General features: G+C 49.3%; 2 protein-coding genes and 1 long non-coding RNA gene across 4 annotated transcripts in view; 1 reads left to right on the plus strand and 2 right to left on the minus strand.

The window, feature by feature from the left end:
- Window positions 1–2,458: 2,458 nt before the first annotated feature.
- On the minus strand, window positions 2,459–6,165 carry LOC132415119 (large ribosomal subunit protein uL16-like). The gene is made up of 2 exons (XM_059998260.1): window positions 6,150–6,165; window positions 2,459–3,150 (listed from the first exon to the last, which is right to left on the minus strand). The coding sequence occupies exon 2, from the start codon at window positions 3,125–3,127 to the stop codon at window positions 2,483–2,485; it is 645 nt and encodes a 214-aa protein (XP_059854243.1). The 5' UTR covers window positions 3,128–3,150; window positions 6,150–6,165; the 3' UTR covers window positions 2,459–2,482.
- Window positions 6,166–9,487: 3,322 nt separating this feature from the next.
- LOC132414537 (uncharacterized) lies at window positions 9,488–21,867 on the minus strand. The gene is made up of 3 exons (XR_009516970.1): window positions 21,068–21,867; window positions 16,888–17,001; window positions 9,488–9,732 (listed from the first exon to the last, which is right to left on the minus strand). It is a non-coding gene; the product is annotated as an uncharacterized lncRNA (long non-coding RNA).
- Window positions 21,868–23,212: 1,345 nt separating this feature from the next.
- The window catches only part of GNA13 (G protein subunit alpha 13), a 40,429-nt gene continuing 36,060 nt past the window's right edge, over window positions 23,213–27,581 (plus strand). Inside the window, exons 1-2 of one of the 2 annotated variants that reach the window (XM_059997137.1) lie at window positions 23,213–23,759; window positions 26,125–26,351. In XM_059997137.1, coding sequence (XP_059853120.1) covers window positions 23,477–23,759; window positions 26,125–26,351 — 510 coding nt within the window. In that variant the 5' untranslated portion in view covers window positions 23,213–23,476. Of the gene's footprint in view, window positions 23,760–25,241; window positions 25,459–26,124; window positions 26,352–27,581 lie in introns of those variants that run through there. The other variant, XM_059997138.1, reaches the window with a different exon arrangement.

Here is a 27,581-nt window from a genome sequence, read left to right on the forward strand (position 1 = left end):
GAATGGAACAGCTGCACAGAGCAAGACAGAGAGACCCCAAGAGCTCTCACAAACGTAAGTGAAGGCCCCGGGGGCCCTTGTTGGCAAAGAGCAAATCGCACTGTCTCTAGTTAGTTTTTCGTGGAGGTAACGGGCTACAGATCGGGAGAATGATGGAGATACGGTATAGTTGTGTTTCAGCAAGACGTCTGTGGTCCACAGGGGAAAAGTGAACTTTATCACTGCCCGACCCCCAAAGCCCAAAACAAATTTGCAACCAGTCTGTAGCAACAGTAGGATTGTATCGCCATCGTATCTGCACTCTGTCCAACCTCACCCTATACCCACCCTGGTCTTGACTCCATAGTTAATGTTTCCCTTGCCTTGATTTTTAATTTATAGCTGACCATTTTATATTACGCATCTCCTGTATGCCCCACTGGCCCAACTGTGAAAAGAGACATGGTATAAATGAATACATCGTTCAGATGAGAATTAGCTTAAGTGGACTCGTGTCTGAATGATCAAATCCCCAGTTCTTCCTTAATCATGGAGATAGGTCTATAGTTGCATGTCACAGTATTTACCCAAAATTGCATCCTATTAAAAATCATAATGATTTGGATGGCAACACTGGTGACATAATGTTTACATTTTCAAAGATGCAAAATAAAAGAATGGCTAATACATTAGAAAATAGCCTTTGCCTCCAAAAATTCTTGGCAGTCTGAGCTTCCTCCAGTGTGCTTTCAAATGCTCACACCGAATCAGCATCTCTGGGTAAATCTGCAGCGTCAGGGGTTTTGACTGTCACCAAAAGTCATTATTGGAATAAGTCATATGAATTTCTTTTAGGAAAAAATTCTGACTTGACCCCAAACGGTTGTCAAGATAGTCCATTCTGTCTCTCTACCAGGTACTGTAGGAGAAATTTCTTTCCAAGTTTAGCACCAAGAAAAGCTAAGTCTTCCCTGAAAAAGAAAATCACAATGTATCCTTTTCTCTGATCAAGAGAGATGTGTATCCAGTTTCCTTTTTCACCCTGATCAGCAAAACACTTCAAATCTGGCATTAGGGTCCCTTGGAGTAACTGGAATGAACTTTTGGTTTTTAATGTTTTTCTCCAATCTGTTTTCCTATTTGAGTTCGTATATCATCGGTTTTATTATCTGGGTTTTGTCATTTGGTAAGCCACAACAACTCCTTTTTGGAATGACTTGGGATATAAATTAATTACATAAATTATGTGAGTAATGAGTGGGAGAGACAAGGTGGGGGAGAAAGGAAAGAAGTGTACAATCTCAAGGGTCTTCAAGATAAGTGACTGTATTTATCCAAATATTTGTCCAATCTACACTGTTTAATTTGAGCCCAAGATAACGTGTGAGAGGGAGAACAGTGTGGTGAAAATGTATTCGAATTTGATGAACACCTTGCTTTCCTTACAAGACAATTGATTAGATCACGCCTGTCCATCTAAATTGATCAGCTCGGCTGGGAAGTAAAAGGATGTCTCATTCCTGCAACTTGAGATCTCCTCTCTCCCCCCTGCATCCACATAACTTCCAGGTGAGATGCGTGAGCAAGTGAGGGAAGGAGGAAGCAGGGAGGAATGGAGGGAGGTGGCTGGCTGCCAGGACTGCAGGAATTTCACACAGAATCATCTGAGCTAAGTTAGACCTCCTATTCACCCCCAGTTCATCCCCCCCTAATAAGGAATGTTCCCCTCCATCCCCACCATCCTAAGGAGTAGAGTCCCTGCAGTGAGTCCAGGGCGGAAATTTCCCGGAAACACTTGCTAGACGCTAACAAAGACAAATAGGGCCATACTGTCCCAGCCTCTGTCCCCCATAAGAAATCACATTCTACCTCCCTTATACAGGAGTCAGGTGGATTCTCCTTCATAATATTGACGCCTTTGCTTTCACAAGTCCCTTTCTCCCACTATAAATATATGCTCACTACTGAAAATCTGGAAATAGAGAGAAGTGAATTTTTAAAATTTTGATAATAGCTAATCTGGGAAAAGAAGTGTGAGTGACTGGGGAGGTAGGACGGAAAAGGGCGGACTGGGGCCACCAGCGCTGCTTGCCTGGGCAACTATGACGCTGTCTAAGGGGGTGGTGCTCTCTCCTGACCCCTTACCTGGCCAAACTCCAATTCACTCCTCCCACTGCGACAGGAGCCATTTTTTGTTTTAACTCCATATCTGGACATTTTACTCTTCTGCTTCGAGGGCTTCTGTTGTCCACCAGGCTCTTAGGAAAAAGCCCTTCTATAATGAGTGCTGCAAGACCCCTCAGGTGCACCCCGCCCGTCGCCCCCTTCTTCACTATGCCCCTGCCACACCGGCCCCCTTTCCATTCCTAGAACAACCCAAGCCTCCTTCTGTCCCAGGGCTGTCACCTGTGGCCAAAACTCTTCTTCATTTACTTTTTTTTTTTTTTTTTGAAGAAAGTAGAGTTTATTAGTGGCCATAGGTGGGGAGGGGGCGCCAAGGCTCTCACGAGTGCAGGGCCCGCCATTTGTCCAGGGGGCCACGATTAGGGATGTACTTGACCCCACAGCCATCCGGAATGAGCCGCTTTTCTGCCACCGTGTTTTCAAACTCATCCGCATTAAACTTAGTAAATCCCCACTTCTTGGAGATGTGGCTCTTCTGGCGGCCAGGGAACTTGAACTTGGCCCTGCGGAGGGCCTCAATCACATGCTCCTTGTTCTGCAGCTTGGTGCGGATGGACATTATGACCTGGCCAATGTGGACCCTGGCCACTGTGCCCTGGGGCTTTCCAAAGGCACCACGCATACCCGTCTGGAGCCTATCAGCTCCAGCACAGGACAACATCTTGTTGATGCGGATGACGTGGAAGGGGTGGAGCCGCACTCGGATGTGAAAACCATCTTTGCCGCAGCTTTTCACCATGTACTTGTTGGCACAGATACGGGCAGCCTCCAGGGCTTCAGAGGAGAGCTGCTCACATTCATCCGACACCACGTGGCCACAGAGTGGGAACGCATCCACTTCTGCCTTCTTCCGCCCCAGGTCAAAGATGCGGATCTCAGCATCAGGGACACCTCGGCAGAAGCGAGACTTGGGATATGGCTTGTTCTTGCAATACCGGTAACAGCGGGCGGGGCGGCGGCCCATGGCGACAGCAAGATCTTCAGTGGCTGCAACAAAACATACAAGATCGAAAGAGCAGTCGAAGACAGGCCTTGGACTAGAGGAGAGAAACGGCGAGGGCACCGCACGAGCCACGACCGCCGACTACTCACCGCGCCGAAGGGAAAGAGCTCCATTTACTTTTGCACGTGGCTCACTTCTCATGTTTGCGGTTCCAGCCAAAACGTCACTTCCTCAGCCGAAAACCTTCCCTGACTTCCTCCCCAGACTGGGTTAGGTCCTTCAACTCTGCCTCTTCTTGGTCAACTTTCCACAACTATAATTCTTTTCACTTGTAAAAGGAAAAGGTTGGATTTGCACACCCAACTTTCTTTTTTTCTTTTTTTAAGGGAATTTCTTTATTTTTATTATTTATTTATTTATGGCTGCATTGGGTCTTCGTTTCTGTGCGAGGGCTTTCTCTAGTTGCGGCGAGCGGGGGCCACTCTTCAGCGCGATGCGCGGGCCTCTCACTATCGCGGCCTCTCTTGTTGCGGAGCACAGGCTCCAGACGCGCAGGCTCAGTAGTTGTGGCTCACAGGCCCAGTTACTCCGCGGCATGTGGGATCTTCCCAGACCAGGGCTCGAACCCATGTCCCCTGCATTGGCAGGCAGACTCTCAACCACTGCGCCACCAGGCAAGGCCCCCACACCCAACTTTCATAGTAGTGTCAGTCACAGTAGCCCAAAGGTGGAAACAACCCAAACGTCCATCAGTGGATGAATGGGTCAATAAAACGTAATACGTGCATATAATGGAATATTATTCAGCCTTCAAAAGGAAGAAAATCTGGCACGTGCTCCAACATGGTTGATCATTATGTGAGTCTCTCGGTACCGTCTGTCTGTCTTCCTAACCGGACCCTCAGCCCCATGAGGGCAGGGACCTGGTTCTCTTATCCACATTGCTATTTCCAGCACTTGGGGTAGAGGAGGCTTTTAGTCAATATGTGAGAGAAGGAGATGCAGAAAGACTCACAGAGAACAGAAATGAGGGACCCCGGGGCCCAGGAGTCTCCGTTTCTGTCTCTTCAGCTCTCATAGGCCCTGCTGTCCATTGATTTTGCTGCCTGTGCTTGGATGCACGGACATGTCATTGCAATCACTTTACATGAGGTGGCACAGGGCCTTTCTGTTCCTGGAGTGCCGGAACCCCCCCCCGGAAACCTTCCAGATGATAATGATAATGACAACAAAACTCATAGGGCCAAGCGATCGTGAGCCCGGCGCTGGTGTGTTTTTTAAAGACAATCTTCATGTCAACTGGATACCCTGCCCACCGTTCAGGGGAGAACCTAGAGGCCCCGTGAGGCCTGGCACAGAACTAGGAAGTAGCAGAGGTAGGATTCCGGCCTAGCAGTGCAGCACCAAAGTCCACAGCCTAACTGCTATACTGCATTGCAACGCCCCCCCCCCACCCCCGCCCCGTGAAGTGTGGTGTAAATGTCTGTGGAATAAAGATGCAGGAGGCAAGGCGTAGCTGAACGGAGAAGGCTCCTCTCCCCTCCGGGCTGCTGCTCCCCGCCCCCCCCCCCCCCCGTGCCTTCCCATCCAGGCGGCATCTCTTTTGCGTTGCCCACCCTGAGGAGCCCTGCCCTGGACCAGGTGGGAGATCCTGTCTCGCTGTGGCTTCCGCGGGCCCGTTTGACCCTCAGACGAAGCTCAGGTCTCCAACTTAGCCCCTATCAGAAAGAAAAGTGTTATTTCCACGTCCTTCCAACTGTGACTTTCCCAAGTCAGGGATTTTCCAGTTCCCACCCGGCTGCCTTCGGGCTCTGACTTTCCTGGGAAGAGCCCCTCTGGAAGGGCTCAGGAAGCTGACTGATGCAGGAGAGCGAAGGAAATGAAAGCAGAGGCACCTGCGAGGATTCCGTTCCACATCCACCAGTTTCACTTTCTTTCTTTAGACGCGGAGTTCCAGCCCCCGCCTCCCTCGCCCTTACTTCTCTTTGCTCCCCGTGTGGATCTCAGCACGGCTTCTCTCTCTCCTCCCGTTCCTGCCCTCTTCTCCCCGCCTCTCCACCACTTCTCTCTCTTTCCCCAGTGACAGTAGTGAGCACCTTGACCTTGGAAGCAGCAGTCCTACCCTTTGGTCTCCTTTCTCTTCTTGGGTAGGCAGCTTTTCCAGGATCAACGCCAAGGCTGCCCTGCAGACACCAAACTTTTTTCTCTTTTTCGATCCAAACTCAGAAGTTATCTTCCGCGGGGACTGCTAGCATCCCGTACCTCCGGGAGGAAGCCGGCGCCCCCTCGTGGCCGGCCCGGGATCTGCGCTAGTTTTCCAGCCATTGGTGCTCCCTCACCCTCCCGAACACACTGTTCTTTGGTCATTTCAGGCGGCCGGCTTTGTCCTGGGCACTCGTCGAACCAGTTGCCTAGCTGAACTGGTTTGCTCCTCCTCGGCCTGAATCCCCGCCCGCACGTCCACATCTTTGACCGTTGCTGCGGGCCCGAAGCCCCCTGCGCCCCGGTCGGAGCCACGCTTCCTTCCTCTTCGCTGGGGCTGGCTCGTGCCTGCATGTGACACACAGCTTCCGGGGAACCCTGGCCCCTCTGGGACAGCTTCCCGAGACCCCTCATCCTGCCTCGGCATCGCACACTCTCCACCCGCGCCCCCATGGGACCCCCTTCCTTAAACAAACTGGCTTCCGCCCCCCAGAACTCCACACTGAAAGGCAGCAGCCCTCGAGGGGCCACTCCCTAGGGGCTCCCCACCTGCCCGGCCCAGCCCGGCCCAGAGGCCCCTCCTAGCTCCGCCGGACACGCCCGCGCTCAGAAGTACAGGCCCCTCTCCTCGGGGGCGCGCGCCACCCAGCTCCGCCTCTTTCCAGCCACGCAGGTACCAGGCATGGCCGCCAGGTGTCTTCCCTGTGTCCAGCCTCTTGTGCTCAGGCCCCTGGGTGACCCATCGCACTTCTCCACCTCACAGACCCCCAAGGACCCCTGCTGCCCCTTCGTTCCGGCCACCCCCCACCCCCTAGAGCCACACCCTGGACCTTGTCCTCACCCAGAAATGTGCAGCCTCCAAATACTGGATTCCAGCTTCTGGCCCTGCGAGCCGGCTTCCGGGCCCTCCGGCTCTCCCTCCCTCGCTCCACTCTCCAGGCCCGGAAAGGCCAGGGCACGCCCCGCCCAGCCCCTCGGGACACCGGGCCCCGGCGGCCACGCTACCCACCTCCTTCACAGGGCCCCAGGTCAGCAGGTGAACTGACTTCTCAGAGCCTCGTGGGCCCTGCCGCCCACAGACGCGCCTGCACATCCCCCAGGCGAGCGGAAACCTACATGCAAGAGCGTAAGGGAAGCTGAGGAAAGCCCGGCTGTGACACCCGTCAGCCTTGTCACCGAGGCTGCCAGCTCACTTGAGTCCTCAAACCACATGTCCCCCCTTGAACTTGGCGGATCCCTCTGCCACCCTTCCCCACGCTAGCGCTCTTCCCCAGTGCCCGACCAGACCTCCGCCACCGTTTCTGTAGGCAACGCGGCTGGAGGATTCTGCCGGAGGGTAAGGGGCCATTTCTCCTGTTAAGGCCACCACCTCCAGCTGTGTGTGCTCTTTTTCTTTTAAATTAATTGTTATTGGAGTAGAGTTGATTTACAATGTTGCGTCAGTTTCTGCTCTACAGCACAGTGAATCAGCTATGCCTGTACATATATACCCACTCTCTTTTAGATTCTATTCCCATATAGGTCATGTGTGTGCACTTGGGTCTGTTTCCTGCTATCTCCTTCTTGACCCTGCTCCATCCTGTCTCTCTGTCTCTGTCCCTGTCTCCCTGTCCCCTTCTCCCTTGGCTACTGGGCTTGCCAAGAATAGCCTGGTGAGACCAGTGATATGAGTCCAATTGTGTCCCCAAAGAAGTTATGCCCAAGGGCTTCCCTGGTGGCACAGTGGTTAAGAATCCGCCCGCCAACGCAGGGGACACGGGTTCAAGCGCTGGTCCAGGAAGATCCCACATGCCGCGGAGCAACTAAGCCCGTGCGCCACAACTACTGAGCCCACGTGCCACAACTACTGAAGCCTGCGCGCCTAGAGCCCGTGCTCCCAACGAGAGAAGCCACTGCAGTGAGAAGCCTGTGCACTGCAACGAAGAGTAGCTAGCCCCTGCTCGCCGCAACTAGAGAAGAAAAAAAAAGCTCGTGCACAGCAACGAACACCTAACATAGCCAAAAATAAATAAAATTAATTAATTTTTTAAAAAAGAATCACATTGAGCATATTAAAAAAAAAAAAAGATATGCCCAAGTCCTGACACCCACTACTTGAGAATGTGACCTTATTAGGAAACACGGTCTGTACAGAGAAAATCAAATTAAAATGAGGTCAGATGGACCCTAACCCAATATGACTGGCGTCTTTATAAAAAGGGGAAATTTGGACGGAAGGAAGACGATGGCCATGGGAGCGGAGTGATGCGTGTACAAGCAAGGGGTGCCCAGAGTGCTGGCAAACACCAGATGCTGGAAGAAGCAAAGAAGGATCCTCCCCTAGAGCCGTCAGAGAGGGCGTGGCCCTGGCCGCACTTGAATTAGGACGCGGAGCCCCCAGAATGGAGACAGTGCATTTCCATTGTTTGAAGTCAGCCAGTGTTGGTACTTTGTTACAGCAGCAGCCCTGGGAAGGTCAGACAGCTGGGGAGGCGATGCCACGGTCAAGACCATCAGGTAAAGGTTCAGGATGCTCTGGTGGGCTCGTCACACTATTTCCCAAGGGTGACTCACAGCTCCCTGGAGAGAAGCAGGCTGGGACTCAAGGGCCTGGGCTTTCTTTTCCTTTCTTCTGTGTTTCCAGGAAGCCCTTGGAACAGATGTAGAAACAGCTCTTTCCATCCAGCCTGGCATCTTGCTTCCAGAGGCAAGAGGCTGGGCAGGCCAGCAGGTTAACATTTAAGCAGGCCTGAGCATGATGCTCTCATGTGAAAACTGGGGCCTGGCAACTGGCCTCCTCCCAATCCCAATTCCCCATCCCCCATCCCCCCACCATCTCCCCATCGCCCCTCCCCCCCGGGCCTTGAAAGAGGTCTGAATTATATATTCAGTCAGTACTCGTCGCTCGCTGTTAGCACTCGGGAAGCAGGGACCCTGTCGTATTCATCTTTCTGGTCTGGGGCTCTGCTCCTAGGAGGAGCTCCCAGGTGTTTGGTAAAATGAATTTGTGAAGCAGTTGTGGAGTCATCCGTCAGGTCCACGTTGGAGCAACAGGACACAGAGGACCTTTACTCGGGGGAGGGTTTCCAGCCCCCTGTTCTATCAGGCTCCTGCCAGCAGCCCCTGGCAGTAGCCGTGTGATAACAAAGGATCCCACAGTTTTGCAGGAGACCCACAGCCTCTTTTCTCCCAAGCTCTCACCTCTCGGACTCCCAGACCCAAGGCGGGGCAGGAGGGGGCGGATGTTGATGTGGGACATGAGCAACTGCGCTTTCAAGTGACCTGTTGGCTGTCAGAGCTTCTCCAAGCCAGCGTCTGACAGGTAAATGCAAGATGCTTTCCATGTTCCCAGGGCCACAGTCGGGGCAAAGTACCCCGATGGGTGGAACAGAAGCGTGGAGGGTCGAGGAACATGAGTGGCCTCAGGTCACATCCCCACACGGGCCATACAGAGCCCTCGTCTTGGTCTCTCGGTGTGACAGCAGTTGTGCTCCCGCCTGGAAAAAGCTTTACCGTATTTACATGTGATAAGGACGTTACCGTATTTACATGTGATAATTTCGTTGCCGTATTTACAAGTGGTAAGTGCCACCCCGACTGGTTGAATGACTGAGCGCTGAGTGGGAATCCCATAGATCCTTAAGCATTTATTGAGCCTTATTATCTGCACACTGTGGTGGGGAATCAAAGGCAAAAGGCACAGTCACCAAAAAAAGAGTCAGCTTGTATCAGAGAACCAAGACTCACACAGACCAGCACAAACGGTGTAGGGAAGAGGGGTTGGGGGCGCAGGCTTTAGAGCCAGACTGGGTTCCAGTCCCAGCTCTGCCACATCCAAGCTGTGTGCGCCCTGGACACGTGACTCAACCTCTCTGTGTCTCAAGTTCTTTAAAAGTAAGACGGGAATGATACTAATCACCGTACCCACTTCATTGACTGAATAGAATATGCGTGCAGCACTTAACCCGTGTTAACTGTGGTGGTGATGATTATGACTGACTATACTGTTAAGTGAGATATTACATATAAAGTGCTAAGCAGTGCCTGGCATTTATGAACACTCAGTAATATTAATTGCTATTACTATTATGATTACTATCACTTTTATTTTTACGTTCTGAATTAGTTTTCTATGTCTGTATAACAAATCACTCCAGAACTTAGCAGCTTAATGCAACAAGAAACATTTATTATCTCACTTATTATTAGTCTCTGTGGGTCAGGAGTTCGGCAGCCACTTACAGCTGCCTGGTCCTAACTCAGGATCTCTCAAGAGGCTGCAGACAAGCCATTACCTGGGGCTTGACTAGGATCTGCTTCCCGGATGGCTCACTCACGAGGCTGGCAAGTTGGTGCTGGCCGTTGGCAGTGGCCTCAGTTCTTTCCCACGTGGACCCCTGCGTGGGGCTGCTTGAGTCCTCACAATATGGCAGCTGGATCCTTGCCTGCAAAATAATCCAAGAGAGGCAGAAGCCACAGTGTCTCTTATTGTTTTTTATTGAGCCACAATAACCTACTAGCTATGGGGGTCGACCCTGTTCATTTTGGGAGGGGCTACACGAGGGTGTGAACACCTGGAGTAGAGACGCCTTGGAGGCTGACCACCACCACGTCCTAAATTGTGTGGCAGAGACTATAACTTCCATAGGAGTTCAGATGAGAGGGAGAAAAATGAAGGTAAGAGGGCTTAGGCAATGCGTAGAGGTTTTACAGCTAGATCTTGCGGGGTGTCCGTCGCCACTTCTTTTTCCTCAAATTCCTTGTTTCTGTGGCACTTGGACAGAGAGGAGGGTAGGACTTTGATAATCAGAAGGGCAAAGGGGAGACAGGGGAAGTAGGAGGAAAATTTTAAAAGAGGTGAACGGGATTTATTTAAGGGATAGTAAAAAGGAGACTAACATTGGGAAGGAAAAAACTCCAGAAATAGGGTGAGAGAGGCAGCCTGGGCTGCCTTTTGCCAAGGAGAGTCGCAAAAGCCAAGTAAATAGGCATAAACTAGCTGGAGTAGAAAGTAAACGTTAAGGGCATAAGGCTTTGGAGAAACATTTTCAAAATGCTTGCAGGCTTGTTTGATGTGGGACATTTGAGGCTAAAGAATTCTCAAAGGTGAAGAATGTTTTCCTCTAAGGGGGCATTCACTTCAATGCAAGCATGGCCTGGGGGATCAAGGCAATACCAGGAACCAGACTTTAATAGCTTCCTTATATCAGGGTAGGAAGCGCAAGTTGATAAGAAAGTTGGAATCGAGCATCCCAGCTGGAGAGGGACCTCCCCAAAGGAAACGTTGGAGTGGGAGATAGTCTATGTTTACATAGTGCTCGGGCCATGCCTGCAGTTTATACAAACTGCATCCTCGAGCCGCCTGACCTAGAAGAACCCACATCTGGTGCCCAGCCAGTGCCTGGAGGAACTGCCTGCCCAGCCCCAACCAGCCCGTGAGTGCATAGCTGCTTGGACGCGCCTGGGGAAGAGGACCGCTCTGCACACACTGGGGCCATGACGGTCACGTACGTGTCCCCTTTGTGTCCCGCACAGAACTACCTGCAACCCCTCCAGTTAGGTTCATTCATCAGGACAATAAGAAAAGCTCAGAACGCCCACCTTCCCGTTCTCCCTCTTCCCTTTCCCTTCTTTCAAAACAATTCAGATCCCATTCACCTGCTTTCCGAGGCCCCAGCCGAGCTCCCAGGCTGGTAGATGTGCTCTAACACATCAGCTGTCCCTGTTCCCCACTTAGCACTGTGATGGCTAGTTGGCCACTTGGCCTCGCCCACTGCAACCTTCCCGTAAACGCCCTCCCCTTCGTACCCCACAACACGCGGCACAGTGCCCGGCCCATGCAGACGCTCCCCACGTGTCCAGACCAGGCAGTGCTAGGCTGGCTTCACCCTCTATAGGTCAGTCCCTCCCTGTGTGCCAGCAGCCACAGGCTTGCTTTTGACCTGGACCATCGCAGGAGGAGACTGGACATCACAGTGACTCAGGCCACAGGAGGATTAGAGGAGCCCGGGGTGGGGGGGGGGGGCGTGGAGGTGGGGGGAGCGGAGTGTGGAGGAGGGCTTGGAGGGGGCGTGGAGGGGGCGTGGTTAGGTCGGGGAGCTGTCCTTTCCCTTACAACATAGCAAAGCCTCAAGTCACGTTAGAAGTCATGCTTTCAAAGATAAGGTGACCATATGTGCGTGGGTTTATCTCTGGGCTTTCTATCCTGTTCCACTGACCTATCTTTCTGTTTCTGTGCCAGTACCATACTGTCTTGATTACTGTAGCTTTGTAGTATAGTTGAAGTCAGGGAGCCTGATTCCTCCAGCTCCATTTTTCGTTCTCAAGATTGCTTTGGCTATTCGGGGTCTTTTGCGTTTCCATACAAATTGTGGCATTTTTTGTTCTAGTTCTGTGAAAAACGCCAGTGGTAGTTTGATAGGGGTCGCATTGAATCTGTAGATTGCTTTGGGTAGTAGAGTCATTTTCACAATGTTGATTCTTCCAATCCAAGAACATGGTATAACTCTCCATCTGTTTGTATCATCTTTAATTTCTTTCATCAATGTCTTATAATTTTCTGCATACTAACACCATACACAAAAATAAGCTCAAAATGGATTAAAGACCTAAATGTAAGGCCAGAAACTATCAAACTCTTAGAGGAAAACATAGGCAGAACACTCTATGACATAAATCACAGCAAGATCCTTTTTGACCCACCTCCTAGAGAAATGGAAATAAAAACAAAAATAAACAAATGGGACCTAATGAAACTTCAAAGCTTTGGCACAGCAAAGGAAATCATAAACAAGACCAAAAGACAACCCTCAGAATGGGAGAAAATATTTGCAAATGAAGCAACTGACAAAGGGTTAATCTCCAAAGTTTATAAGCAGCTAATGCAGCTCAGTAACAAAAAACCAAACAACCCAATCCAAAAATGGGCAGAAGACCTAAATAGACATTTCTCCAAAGAAGATATACAGACTGCCAACAAACACATGAAAGAATGCTCAACATCATTAATCATTAGAGAAATGCAAATCAAAACTACAATGAGATATCATCTCACACCAGTCAGAACGGCCATCATCAAAAAATCTAGAAACAATAAATGCTGGAGAGGGTGTGGAGAAAAGGGAACACTCTTGCACTGCTGGTGGGAAAGTGAATTGGTACAGCCACTATGCAGAACAGTATGGAGGTTCCTTAAAAACTACAAATAGGGCTTCCCTGGTGGCGCAGTGGTTGAGAGTCCGCCTGCCGATGCAGGGGACGCGGGTTCGTGCCCCGGTCCGGGAAGATCCCACATGCCGCGGAGCGGCTGGGCCCGTGAGCCATGGCCGCTGAGCCTGCGCGTCCGGAGCCTGTGCTCCGCAACGGGAGAGGCACAACAGTGAGAGGCCCGCGTACCGCAAAAACAAAAACAAAAACAAACAAACAAAAAACTACAAATAGAACTACCATATGACCCAGCAATCCCACTACTGGGCATATACCCTGAGAAAACCATACTTCAAAAAGAGTCATGTACCAAAATGTTCATTGCAGCTCTACGTACAATAGCCCGGAGATGGAAACAACCTAAGTGTCCATCATCGGATGAATGGATAAAGAAGATGTGGCACGTATATACAATGGAATATTACTCAGCCATAAAAAGAAACGAAATTGAGCTATTTGTAATGAGGTGGATGGACCTAGAGTCTGTCACACAGAGTGAAGTAAGTCAGAAAGAGAAAGACAAATACCGTATGCTAACACATATATATGGAATTTAAGAAAAAAAATATCATGAAGAACCTAGGGGTAAGACAGGAATAAAGACCCAGACCCACTGGAGAATGGACGTGAGGATATGGGGGGGGGAAGGGTAAGCTGTGACAAAGCGAGAGAGAGGCACGGACATATACACACTACCAAACGTAAGGTAGATAGCTAGTGGGAAGCAGCCGCATAGCACAGGGAGATCAGCTCGGTGCTCTGTGACCGCATGGATGGGTGGGGTAGGGAGGGTGGGAGGGAGGGAGACGCAAGAGGGAAGAGATGGGAACATATGTATATGTATAACTGATTCACTTTGTTATAAAGCAGAAACTAACACACCATTGTAAAGCAATTATACTCCAATAAAGATGTAAAAAAACCCCAAAAAACAAGTCATGCTTTCCCAGGGAGGGTGTGAGGGGGGTGAAAAACTAGCCAGGGAGCCGTTGCAGCCTCAACTTTTCCTCCAACTTCTGAAGTCTTTAATTCAGCTCCAGCCTGGACCCAGCAAGCACCTCAAGGAGTTCCCTAGAATTAAGGAGTGTCTTTCACAATCTCAGAGACTCTGGGCAAAGTCCAGGGTCACCGTGTGATTCAGAGGGTGGAGTGGATGCTATAAATTATATATTTGCTTAAAAAAAAACAAACCATAAAAAAAAAAAGAAGAACAGTCTCGTGGGCCCGGGCTCAGGCATCTGTCTCGGGCAGTTGCTTTCTGACGGGCAGAAGCACCCTGGTTCCTTAAACCTCTCAGGGTCAAGCCAGTCTCCCAAGCGGGCACGCGGTCCCCAAGCCTCCTAGCATGTCTGCCTCTGTCCTTGCCCTCACACTATAGAGGCTCGTGGCTTTCCAAGTCCTGTGGAGGCTGCCTCTGAGGAGTCTCCGGACGGTTCTGTTCGCTCTCACGCCAGCCAGGTACTGTCCCTACACACCTGAATTGCTGCAGCCACCTCCAAGCTGCTCTTCCTGGCTTGGGCCCCCTCCCTCTCGTCCCCTCACGGGCACCAGCGCCAGGTGCATCAGACTAAAACTGCACGTGGCGCCCGCCCCCTGCTCGAGAGTGTTACTGTGCTTTCTACTCAGCGACGGAATAAAATCTCAGCATTGTGACCTGACACCACCATGCCTCGTCCACCTAACCTGGCTGATTCTGATCAAACCGACGGCTCCCACGGTGTCCTGGGCACATGCCGGGCACCTGCCTGCAATGCCCTTCCTTTCTCTGCAAACAATCATTCCAGGCTTCCGTGCACCTCCCATGGTTTGGCCCAGGAAACAGCCACTAGCTCCAAGTAGCTTCTGAACACTTCAGATGTGGCTCGTGACACCGAGGAACTTAATTTTAAATTTTATTTAAATTTTAATTAATTTAAATGTAAAGACTGAAAAAAAATTCGGCTCAGGTACTGGGAAATGTTTACGTCTGTTGGGAACAATTTGGTTTTGTGACTCTATTTTTTCAACTGTAAATTGTATGAAGTCTAAATACAGGCCAGATGTCCTCAATGAAAACTTAGCATCTGAGTTGAGATCGCTGCAAATGTAAAAACATACACTGGATTTTGAAGACTTAGTCCAATATATTAGAATGGAAGATATGTCTGTAATAATCCGTACGCTGATTACGTGTTGAAATACTTTGGATATGGTGGGTTCAATAAACTCTATCGTGAAAATCAATTTCACTTTTTTTTTCTAATGTGGCTACTAGAAAGTTTAAAATTACGTCTGTGGCTTGCATTATATTTTTATTAAACAGCCACGTTCAAAACTCTAGATTCCTGAAGCAGTGATCAGTAGAGTACATTTAAAACTTAGCATACACAACTTTGTCTTTTTTTTAAATCTCCATATTTATATAACAAAATCATTGACCACCTTCAATCCCCAACACCTAGCAGCAAACGCTACATCATCTGACACCTATGTGGGCAAGGCACTCTGTCAGGCGCTTTACATGTTACCATCACACTGAGCCCTCTCGGCAACTCCGTGAGGTGTGGGCATAATTAGCTCCATTTTTCAGATAACAGAACTGAAGCTCTGAGAGTTCAGGTGGGTTTTGCCAGGATTCTCATGGTAGATGCGTGAGGCAGCAAAGCTGGGATTTGATCCCACCCCTGCCTGCCTCTCGCTGCTGCTCTTTGCGGCCCCAGCTCATGTCTGATAGGCGTGGGCAGCCACGATGGATCTGCTGCTGAGAAGGGCGAGGGCTCAAGTTCTAGCTTCTCCTGGCCCACACAGGCAAACCCTGCCATCCTGCTTGCCGGCTGTGAGCAGGCCACTTGATCGATGTGCAGAGTGTGACGGTGTGTCCCAATCACCCCACCCCGTGCACACCCTTCAGCTAGTTCAAGTCACTTAACAGCTCATAATGTGGTAGTGTCTGGCAGTGCCAAGTTAGAGCACGTAGCGCGATCTGGGACCCTGCTTCTGCCAAGCGGGGCTGAGCCATCAGTCCCTCTAGTCACCGCACATGACCCTCCAGTCCTGGAGGGCTGCAAGTCCAGCTGGCAGCCCTCAGAAACGCGGGAAAACAATCTGGGAGCAGCAGGTGGTGCCTCTACTGATTTAAATCACCTGCTTCGATGCTGAAGGTACCAGGGAAGTTGGCTGTGTCCCTTGTCTCGGGGCCACATTCTGGTGCAGTGGGTGAGGGAGGGGACAGTTACAGTTCACTGGGACCAAGACTGGGATGGGGGATGGTGGGTGAGGTTTTGCTTGAAGGGCCTCACATCCTGCCTGAGGTGGTCCCACGGAACCCCATGTCCCCTTGGAGCTGGGTTTAACTTGGGGTCACTTCCTTTGCTTCCCCTCAGGCCCTGAGCAGAAATCCAGGGTAAGGGAAGAACTGAGGTTGGGCCAAAGCGCGCGGTGTGTCTGCTGTCGCACAGAGCACTCTTTGATCTCTTGCCCAGGGTGGCCTTGGGAAGGACGGCGATGCCCCTGCCAGAGGAGCGGAAGTCCCCGGCCCGGGACTGGCTAAGGGATGACTTCTACGCAGTGTTTCGGCCGAGCATTCATAGGTTTCCCCGGGGGGACCCAGTTCAAGGGCCTGGGGAGTTGGAGGTTTTTGAGGTCTAGTTTAGGCCCCATGTCTGTAAAATGGGGCAATTTAGATGGTATCTCATTATACCCTCCCAGCCAGTACTGCCCTAGCTCCAGGCAAGAGAAGCCCCCTTGCCCCCGACCTGTGCTTTAGAAGGTCCTGCTCTGACGCTCTTCTGCTGCAGTCCCTACTCACAGCGTGAGGCCAAGGGACCCACCCATAGCCTGTGCTCCCCCCCACACTAAATGCACCCACCCCTAGGGCAAGGGGTGTCCAATGGAGGCTGTAGGCAGGGGTGTGCACAGAGCATGGTGTGTGGGCTGAGGCATTCCCTCATCCCCATGACCTTGATGACGCAGCTGTTGCTTTATCAGTTGGACAAGCAAATACTTTTTTTTTTTTTTTTTTTTTTTTTGTGGTACGCGGGCCTCTCACTGTTGTGGCCTCTCCCATTGCGGAGCACAGGCTCCGGACGCGCAGGCCCAGAGGCCATGGCTCACGGGCCCAGCCGCTCCGCGGCACGTGGGATCTTCCAGGACCGGGGCACGAACCCGCGTCCCCTGCATCGGCAGGCGGACTCTCAACCACTGCGCCACCAGGGAAGCCCAAGCAAATACTTTTGACTGAAGGAAACATGGTGACACAGACTAAAAGCCTGCTCTGTCATTTTATATAACTCCCCCCAAATACGCTGAGATTATTGCACCCACTTTACAGATTAGAAGACAGAGCCCATGCTCTGAATGCACTGTGCTGACATCTCCACTGGAACCTCTGCCCTCTGGTTGAGGTGATTCCTTACCTGACACTCCTGGTGCTGTTGAAAATGAATAAACCCCGCCCTACTTCAGAGTTCAGATTTGGGGGACAACATCCAATATGCATGTATTTTTCTCACTGTTGTTATCAACAGACCCTGTTGGGGAAGAGAGACATCAGCGTCTGTGAGTGAATCTGAGCACAGGAGAGAGAAGAGATTGTTTTTTGTTCTCTTCTTTCTTTCTTTCTTTTTTCCTTTTATTGAAGCGCAGTTGATTTACGATGTTGTGTTAGTTACTGCTATACAGCAAAGTGATTCAGTTATACATATATATACATTCTTTTTTTACATATATTCTTTTCCATTATGGTTTATCATAGGATATTGAATATGGTTCTCTAGAAGAGAGATGTTTCAACCATAGAAGGGAGAGCTCAGGAAATACCTGGGACGACGTTCTGACCAGCACAATATTGCTAAACCTTCAGAAGGTTTTTAAAGAAGTTTGGTAGCTTCGTCCTCAAATAATCTAAAACTGAATCTCTCCTGTATGGGCTGAGATGGAGTGCATTTGTTCTATACTTTAATCCTCAGGACATATCTTTAGGTATCGATACTCCCATTTTACAGATAGGGAGGCAAGGCTCGGATACGTTAACTGAGTTCTCCCCAAGTTCCCGTACTCTGCACCCTCTCTGGGAAACGAAACGACTAGCAAACAATCTGATGTGCTTCGTGTGGTTTAACCGGAAAAGCAGATAACCTCAACTCGCTGCTTGAGGGACTTTTTCCTATTACCATTCTGTGTATTAGCAGAAAAAGGGAAAGGAATCACAGTACAAAACCGCTTGCCACACACAGAGATGCTCCCTCTTGCTTTTATCTCCTCTCCATTTTCTCGTGTGTGGGTCTGGCATGACCCTCCCACGGCCAGGGTACAGGCAGCAGCTGAAGCGAGAGAAGGACCTCTGGGGCCGGCGCTCATTTTCCAGACCTCTGACTGTGATTCTGATTCAGCAGTGGGTTCCTTTCCCTGAGTCCTGCCCTGAGCTAGCCCTCCTTTTCCTTAGCAGCTGACACAGGAGTTTGGAGACAGATACGTCGATGACATTATTTGCTCCAGGGATAGCCAGGCTGTCATAGTCTGACAAAGGCAACGTGGACTGTTTCTCAGTGCCCCTGGGTGAGCCCTTACTGCACGATGGTCAACACGTCCTGGCATTTATACTGAGGCAAATGCTAGGTCTATAGGCCATGACGTGTGATGATGCCCGGCTAGCCAGCTAGCCAGGATCGTGGTTCCTGCTACTCCATGTTCCGAGGGGAAAAAAAAAAAAAAATGCAGCAGCTGGACTGGGGGTAGAGGATGTTAATTTAGAGGAATCAGCTGAGATTTTGCACACTTAAACTTCTTTGGAGAAACAGAGCTTATGTTAGAGGACCTTTACCTGTTACTGGCAAGGGGCAGCCCATTTACAGCCAATAAAACATAAAAAGTCATCCTCACCTTGAAAAGCTGTAAGGGAAAAGAAAGGTGAGAGATTGAGCTAGGATGTTTTGAGTTTCCCAGAAAGAGCTTCAGATTTCCAACCAAAGCCTTGTGTTGAGTGTTATATAAATAGACTGCCCATAAATGCGTCCGATGCAGTAAGCAAGGTGTAAGGGTTTCTACGAGAGCTGGTGTGTGTCTTTCAGACACAGGCTTTTGACTTTGGAGAAGCTGAGTGAGGTCACAGCTTGTCAACACCAGCTCATGGATCTTTCTCGGAGGCTGAGAAAAACACGACCAGTAATTAAAATCATGTTCTCCTTTAATAACAACAGCAACAAAACCCACTGACAATGCAATTCCACATGCTGCATTTCACACAAAACTTTCCCCATGAGAGGCTTATTCTGGTAGGGGCACCACTGCATTTCATAACAAAAGAAGTTGCCTTTTCATATGGAACGCACGCTAAGGGAACATCTGGGGCTTCCGCCACCATGTAAATATTGCCAGAAGCGTGGGTCCTCTTTTCTTATTTCTACATCAACCACCTGGAACATTTTACAAACCAGAGCCTGCACTCCATCAGAGAACATCTTAGTAGAATCAGCCTAAAAGCTGGTAAACTTTGAGGTGGCAGTTAGCCCGAAAGGGGCTGGGAAAACAGACCAAGCAACCACCCAACAAATAAACAAATAAACTTAACTGTTTGTTCCTTAAATTTGATCTTCATACACTTGGGCACTCGGGGAACTACCGCTTTTCGGCATATCAGAAAGAGCCCTGAGTTCAGAGTCAAAAGGGGGGATTTCTTAGTTCTGGCTCTGCAAGTAGCCAGGCTGAGGGAGGCTGTGCGTAGTACATCACTCAGACCTTTCTTCCCTCAGTTTCCTCCTGCTCTGGGAGTGACCTTAATGCTGGGTGTTCCTGTCAGGCTATTGTGAGCAGAGAATGAGATCAAGTAGGTCAAAGTGCTTTGCGGCAGTTAAAACATTACACACACACACACACACACACACACACACACACACACAACTGTAAGGGATTTGTATTATGGGAGGACTAGAGAATTCCCTTCCTCCTGGGACAGAAAGGAAGATATGAAAAACCCATGCCTGTTTTACCTGTAAGAAAGAATTAGAACCCACCTATTCGTAACACTGATGATGAGACAGAAGACAGTACAGTAACGAGAACCGTGGATATGTCGTCATCCTTGTTAGAAAATTAACACATGGTTTCACCATCCAGTAATGTGACTGATTTTTAAATAAACATTTAAATGGGTGGGGTCCTGTCCTGAGTAGTGAGTAGTCACCTTGGCAGGTGATACACTTATTTAAATTATATGTCCCATCATTCCAAAAAAAACATTTTTGTTTTTAACTCTTCTTTTGGAATTGTTCCTAGAGCCTCTGGCGCATTCTTTCGAACATGTCTGAGGGTGACAAATTTTTGTCCTTTGTGGAAAATACTGATTTTTGTAAACAGCCCGAAGTTATTTGGCATGGAGTTTGGTAAACGGGCTAAGTAATGCCACTTTTTTAAAAACTGTGACTATAAGATAGGAAAACTTTCTTTCAGTTCCCACAGCAAGTTACAAATGGTTGGAGCTCCCTGGTGGTCCAGTGGTTAGGACTCCGTGCTTCCACTCTAGGGGGCACGGCTCAACCCCCGGTTGGGGAGCTGAGATCTGCAAGCCAAGCAGCACAGCCAAAAAAAAAAAAAAAAAAAAAAAACAAATAGTAGATTTCAGAAATCGACAGTATTGCTAGAAAGGATCCTTCATAAGGTGCCCACATTAGAGTAGGAAAGCCATCTGGAAATGCATTTCTACAATTTTAGTCACACCTTCATTATTTATCTAGCAAGACTGTTTGCCACTAGACTTAGAGTTTCCAGAAAGAAAAGAGCACTGCCACTAATTAACTGTTTAATCATTTTATCACAGCTCCTCTGGGCATCTGAACCCCTCATTTGCATATGGATTAACTGGCTAATACAGATGTTTCCAATGAATTCACATCTGGGTCTATTGAAAATGGAGTAGCCAGCCAATCCAATTCCAACCAAAAAACTCTATATTCCCTTAAAAAGTTCAGAATTTATTTTTGGTTATGAAACTATCTGAAAATTAGAATATCACTAATATCATTACAACGTAACCTGAAGCAACAGCTAGAGTGGATTTGCTTCTGGTGCAAATAATTTAAACGGTTAGCACTACTTTAAAATAATCATCATCAGGGAATTCACTGGCCGTCCAGTGGTTAGGACTCTGTGCTTTCACTGCCAAGGGCCCAGGTTCAATCCCTGGTCAGGGAACTAAGATTCCACAAGCTGCACGGCCAAAAAAAAAACCCCAAAAACCATAATCACACTTCTATTCACTGAATATTGCACAATGTTAAACGAATCCAAAGACTTTTATGGAAACTATTGTTTTCCCTACTTCATTTTTTTTTATTGTGGTGAAATTTACATAACATTAAATTCATCATTTGACCATTTTAAAGTGTATAATTTGGGGGCATTTAGTTCATTCCCAATGTTCTGTGAATGAACCATCACCGCTATCTAGTTCCTAAACATCTTCATCACCCCAAAAGGAAAGCCCATATACCCATTAAGCAGTCACTCCCTGCTCCCCCCTCCCCCTGCCCCTGGCAACTACTAATCTGCTGTTTCTATGGATTTGTCTATTCTGGGCATTTCATATCAATGGAGCCTTACCTGTGTGGCCTTTTGTGACCGGCTTTTTCATGTAGCATTAATGTTTTCAGGGTTCATCCACATTGTAGCATGTGTTAGTACTTCATTTGCTTTTACGGCTGAATAATTGCGTTCCATGGGTACACCACGTTTTGTTTATCCATCCATCCATCCATTGATGGATTTATGAGTTGTTCACCCCTTTGGGTTCTTCTGAATAGTGCTGCCATGAACACAGGTGTACATTTTTTTCTTTGAACACCTGTTTTCATTTCTTTTGGGTATATACCTGGGAGTGGAATTGCTGGGTCATAGGGCAATTGTTATGTTTAACTTTCCGAGGAGTCACCAAACCTCTAGCTCATTTTAATGCTCATGTTTTCAAGGTGGCTTGATGACCAGACAGTTAGAAGCAGTTGGACAACTGCAGCCAGACTCCAGGCTGGGCCCAAAGAGGTCTCTTTTTTTCAGAAACACTGATTAGAGCAGCTGGGCTTGATCTGAGCCAAGCTCGTTCCAACAGAAGGTTACAGGCAGGGCTTGGAACAACTTTCTCTGCTGGTCTACATGTCACAACATGAACTGGCAGGGCGGGAATACCTTCCTGCCTCCTAGAGATCCTTGGTTCTCCAATTATGTTGCACACACTACTGGAAAAAGAAAAAAAGATGTTAACTAACTAACTGATAGGCTTCTCTCTTCCTGCTTTTGTAGAATTCAAATTAGCATCTGAAGTCCACATAGAAATGGGTGTTTGGGGGCCAATGCTATATCCCTGTCCTGGGCAGAGGTCCGTCCTCTCATGGTTGGAGAACAGAACTTCCCAAACACTAGCTGAGGCTACAGAGATATCTTGCATCCCGGGTGGACTTTTACCATCGATTCTGCCTGAAGGCATGGCCTAGTGCTTCTGACCCTATCAATCCACAGATACTGGAGTTGAACTGACCCTACTTTGTATATTGTAGCTTATCCACCCCTGTGGGCTCGGCCAGGACAACAGGAGGTAATCCTACTGTAGGTATTGTTTACTGCAGCCAATTTACCGAGTCATGAGGCTCCTCAGCCATTAACCCAACCCGGCCAGTAAACTGATTAGCACTGATTTTTAAATTTAAACGTGTTCATGAGCCTGTCAGACTGCTGACCTCCTTCTCACCTCAGTGCCTGACACAGAAGTTTCTGAGCCCCAGAAGCCCCAATCAAGGAGCATTAGGGCTGCACTACCATAAACAGAGACCGACCCAAATGCCTTTTCCCACTTTAAACTAGAATACTAAGAGAGAAGAAGTCGGCTTCCGGGGTCCTTGCGATGCAGTCTCTCTGCCAAGCCAGCTGTCACTTGTCGCTTGTCTCCTGGCAGCCCTTCAGGTGTCCTGGCCTGAATCCGCTACTAAGATAGAAAAAAAGTCCCTCGGCTGGTCATATCCTCTGCAATCTGGCAGGAAACCTAAAATTTGCCGGCTCTTGTCCTCGGTCTGTTTGCTTATCTGCTTCCTTCTAGGGAAGAGCCTGCATCACAGTGTCCGGTGAAGGGGGATTTTCACCATGACCTCACCCTCCGGCAGCTACTGTCCAGATTTCAGCGCGGCAGCTCGGGTGGAAACCCACATCAACGAAACATCAACAATCGCTCCTGGCACATCTCAGAGGAACGGCAAGGTCTGAGAATGACAAAGGGAGCTGCGGGTGGGGCTGGAGGAGGATGGATGACGTCTGGTCACAGTTCTGGGATGTCAAGGAACCCACTTTAAGGAAATGCACCAAAAACTTTCCAAGCTCGCGCTCGCTGTTTGTATAACTTCGAACCAAAGACTTCGAAATTACGTGACAGCCGGCGGCGGGGAGTAACCAGGAGTAAGAACGGCGGGAACGGCTGGGGAGCCCAAAGGGCAGTGCCCGCGACCTGGTCTCCGGCCGCCCGGGCCGTCGGAAGTAGCCCTTCTGCACCTAAGTGGGTGCAGCCAATTCAAGGGCAACCGAAAGGCCGGCTCCCCAGGTGCCTGCCCCGGGCGGAGGCGCCCGGCCCCGATGGAGGTCACGTGACCACAAGACTCCGCCCAGCAGACACCTCCCCGCGCGCGCCCGGCGGCGGTCGCGGGCTCGCGAGAGAACGTGAGTCTCCGGCCCGGGGCGCGAGTCGGGGGAGCGGCCGCGGCGTGCGCGCGCGCCCCCGGGAGGCTGCGGGCGCGCGCACGCCCCGGGGCCACCGCCCCTCCCGGGCCCGCCCTCCTTCCCTCCCTCCCCGGCCAGCCTGGCCCGCCCTGCCCGGCCCGCCCTGCGAGTCAGTCCGCTGGCTCCCTCCCTCCCCCAGCGCGCTCGGGCCGCCGCAGCGCTCCGCGCCCTCGAGCCGCCGAGCCGGAGCCGCCCGCCGCCCGCGGAGGAGGCGGAGGAGCCGGAGGGGCCCGCCGAGGCGGCGGCGGCGGCAAGATGGCGGACTTCCTGCCGTCGCGGTCCGTGCTGTCCGTGTGCTTCCCGGGCTGCGTGCTGACGAGCGGCGAGGCCGAGCAGCAGCGCAAGTCCAAGGAGATCGACAAATGCCTGTCGCGGGAGAAGACCTACGTGAAGCGGCTCGTGAAGATCCTGCTGCTGGGCGCGGGCGAGAGCGGCAAGTCCACCTTCCTCAAGCAGATGCGCATCATCCACGGGCAGGACTTCGACCAGCGCGCGCGCGAGGAGTTCCGCCCCACCATCTACAGCAACGTGATCAAAGGTGCCGGGGGTCCCGGGCCCGGGGGCCGGGGGCCGGGGGGGTCGCTGGGCCCGGACTCGGGCCGCGGCGCGGGGCCGGGCACCGCCCTCGTTCGCTCTGTCCCTGGCGGAGGACCGGGCCCGGCGGGCGGGAAGGGGGCGCGGCCCGGGGGAGAGGATGCCCGGGGGCGACCCGTTCTCCCCCTTGCCGCCCGGCCAGGGGGCGCGGCGGGTCCCCCACCCCCAACCCCGCCGCTGGCCTCGCCCCCTGCGAGAGGGAAGTGCGGCGAGCCGGGTGCTCCGGAGCGTGGGGTGACCTCTCCTGTCCTCCCTCCGGACGAGCCAAACCCAGACCGTCCATCCTCACCCCACGCCGGGGCGCTGCCCGCCCAGCCTCGCCGCCCCGGTTGGTGGGTGACCCGAGTCACATGGGGTCGGGGCTGCTCCCAACTCCTGAGCCGGGGAGTTCTGGAACCGCCGCAGTCAGGAAACTTGTGCCCGAGACCCTGCTCAGGGGCGAAGTGTGACAGCTCTTTGGGGCAAGGATATGAAACTTGAGGGTGTCCTATTTACTGTGCTGCTATCAGGAAAGAGTGCACCATACAGTCAGCCTAAAAAAGTTAGCGGTGGTTTTTCGCCCCAGTGTCACGGTCGGGCAGGATGTTTGCCTGTAATCACCATGCAGCACGTTCCACTCTTCTTTTGCTTAATAATTGGGGGCGGGAGGGAGGGGGTACCACACTTGTTTCTACTACTTAAATGAAATCGTGTGTTGATACAAAGAATCTTCGGCCTAAATGTGATGCGGAGCCTGTACAGGTTGAGTCAATGAATTAGTGTTGGCTTAGACCATAGGCTCTGCTGCTGTTTGTGGGTATTTTTAAAATTGAGAGTAAGCTTTGTTCTCAGGTGAAAAACACACAAGAATTTTAGTTCTGGGCTTTCAAAGAATTACACAAGAGGGGATTTTATTTTTGTCATTGGAGCGATAATTAGCACTCATTTTTCTCACTAGCACCTATTTTGTACTTTATATAAAAGGCATTTTGGCAGAGTTGAATACAGAGCCTGGTACTTCAGGTGCATGAGGGTTCTGTGTTGCATCTGGGTAGCAGTTATATAGGAGCTGGTTATAGATTTCAGGCCTATCCAAGCATCGTTTTTTTTAAGGGTTTTTTTTTTTCAAGAAGTACCTAAGTCACTCTTTGGTGACACTTTTTTTCTCCCGGGATTGAGTAGAGGAAAACTGCTTGGGGGTTGGGGGGGGTAAGGATGGGGGAAGGGCACTAGGCCAGGAGCTCACAGACCACAGCCAGCCCTAGTACCTCTGACGTTAAGCTGTAAAAAGTGGTTGTATTTATCCTCTCTTCAAGTTTAGAACCAAACTAATTAAGGTCTCTTTCAAGGCCGAAGACTGCCTAGCCAGTCCTTAACCGAAGGTACCTTTGTATCCCCATGCAGCTGAACGGTGCAGCTGAACGGAAGGGATTCTGTCAATGAATAGAGCCAGCATGTTAACTGGTAGTCAGCCAGGTAAACACCTGGTTCTTCATGTGCACGGGCTCCTACGCGTGACCTACTTCGAGCTTTGACGATGAGATGCAGTCACTAGCCATCTGCATTTTTTGAGTTGGCGTGATCAGAAAATTGACAGCAAAACGGTTTTTCAGTTAACCAAACAGATGACCTAATAGTCCTGTGATTGTTAAGAGGGACTAAAGGTAACAGTCTAGTGTTAGAAATAATGGGTTTGATTTAATCTCTGTGAGTTGAAATCTCAGCTTCTACGTCTTTTTTGCAGTTGGTCTTCCTCCTTCTAGGGAGGTCTGACTCCATTCTCTGCGTTACACTGATTTGAAGCTTGAGATGGGAGAAGTTTCTGAGCTTTGAATGTGATCCTGGAAGACTCAGGGTTAAGCAGGGTGCTCAGGGACCAAGCAGATCACAGGGTGATAAGTTTGGTTCTTGACGTCTCATAAATAAACGTCTCTTTGAGAGACTCATAAAATCTTGCTTGCAGATCTTTCTTCAGAGCCTGGACATCAGGCTATGCAGCATAATTTCTTTTTCCTTTGCTAGTTTTTGTTCTCGTGACTGCGTTCTACCCAGGAGTTAGTTTATAAATTAGAACATGTTAAAATCCTTTAGGAGGAGCACTTGTGTTAATTGTATTTGCTTTGCAAGGCTCTAATTTTATGATTGTGAACAACTGTTAGTTTTTTTTTTTACACTCTGAGAAGTTGCTCCTGTTTGTCTTGATGTTGGTCTCCAGTTTTGGAGGCAGCAGGCCTGGAGTACTTAAGAAGTTTAAGGAAATAATACTAGAACCAAATCTCTGAGAATATCTAATGACTCCCATCACACTTTTTTTTTTTTTTTAAACAAAGGTATGAGGGTGCTGGTAGATGCTCGAGAGAAGCTTCACATTCCTTGGGGGGATACCTCAAACCACCTCAATGGAGACAAGCTGATGGCGTTTGATACACGGACCCCCTTGACGGCCCAGGGAATCGTGGAAACTCGAGTTTTTTTACAGTATCTTCCTGCTATAAGAGCATTATGGGCAGACAGTGGTATACAGAATGCCTATGACCGGCGTCGAGAATTTCAATTGGTAAGAGATTTGGTTTTTTTTTTTAATGTTGTGATTTTATTTTAACGGCATTTATTAACATCTGATTCTAACACACCTTTTTCACTGACTTCCACAATATAATGTATCTATCCAGAATTTTAGCCTCAGAAACTTGGATTGCTCTATAGATGAGCTTTTTAAACTGAGCAAGATAAAAGTAAGGTACACCCCATAGGTTTGGTGAAGTTGTTATAATTAGTTGGTCATTTTTCCTTTTTGAAAGTAAGATCATCATGATTTTCTCAGGCACTTTCAAATTATTAGTTTTTTTCTCCTTTTAGAAGTAATCTCTCAATTCCAGCAACAATATTGATCTTTCTAGAAACTGACCTTTTACTCTTGGATTAAGAGTTCAGTAACCTGATTGTTCAGATGTGCTCTTTATCCTTAGTCTTCAGAGGTATTTATTTCATGATTCAGATTAATTTAATCTGTAAAGAGGTTAAAGTCCTTAATACTGTTTAACAGTCATGCTTTTTGTATATTTGCATGCTGTGTTTTTTTAAGGCTTCTAAGCACGTTTTACAAAATGTTCCTTCTTAAAAAACAAAAATAATCTGTTATTTTTTATACCTCTGTTTCACATGGGAAGCACCTAGAATTTATTTTATATTTATCATATCTACTTTATCTTAAACGAGACTCCCGTAAGACTTTGTAGCTATTATACAACATTGAAGAGAGAGTGGAAAAGGATCTGATCTAGGTTAAAGATACAAAAATAATGATTGAAATAGATTTTTTTAATCAAGTGTTTTGTAATTTAATTGTGAATGCTTTGATTGTATTCGGGGTTTTATTTGGCAAAGACCGGAAAGGTCCCAGGAATGATAGCCATCTAGACTGTATGCAATTTGGAGGGAGTTCAGATCTGAAGTGTTTTACTGTAATGTGATCAAAATAAAGTGACAGTTAAAAGTAAAACTGTTTAGAAAGTTGTTTGATGATGTCACTGGCATTAAAGCAATTCACATTTCTGGGTGTGGCTGCAAGATGATGTGCAGCCAGCAGTCCTTGCTGTTACAGTTTGTACTCAGCAGCAGTCTTGGCAATTAAGAGTTCTAGAAGAGCGTTCACGTTTGCTCTTGATAAAACTGAGACCTGAATCTTTACTTTCTCTGAATTATGGCCCTGGTGTGTAACATACAGCCTAGCACTTGATTATGTATTGTCCGGTATAGTTCTCTTCTTTAGTGTGTGTATCTTGTC

This window comes from Delphinus delphis, chromosome 19, assembly GCF_949987515.2.
Source record: "Delphinus delphis chromosome 19, mDelDel1.2, whole genome shotgun sequence".
Taxonomy (NCBI): domain Eukaryota; kingdom Metazoa; phylum Chordata; class Mammalia; order Artiodactyla; family Delphinidae; genus Delphinus; species Delphinus delphis.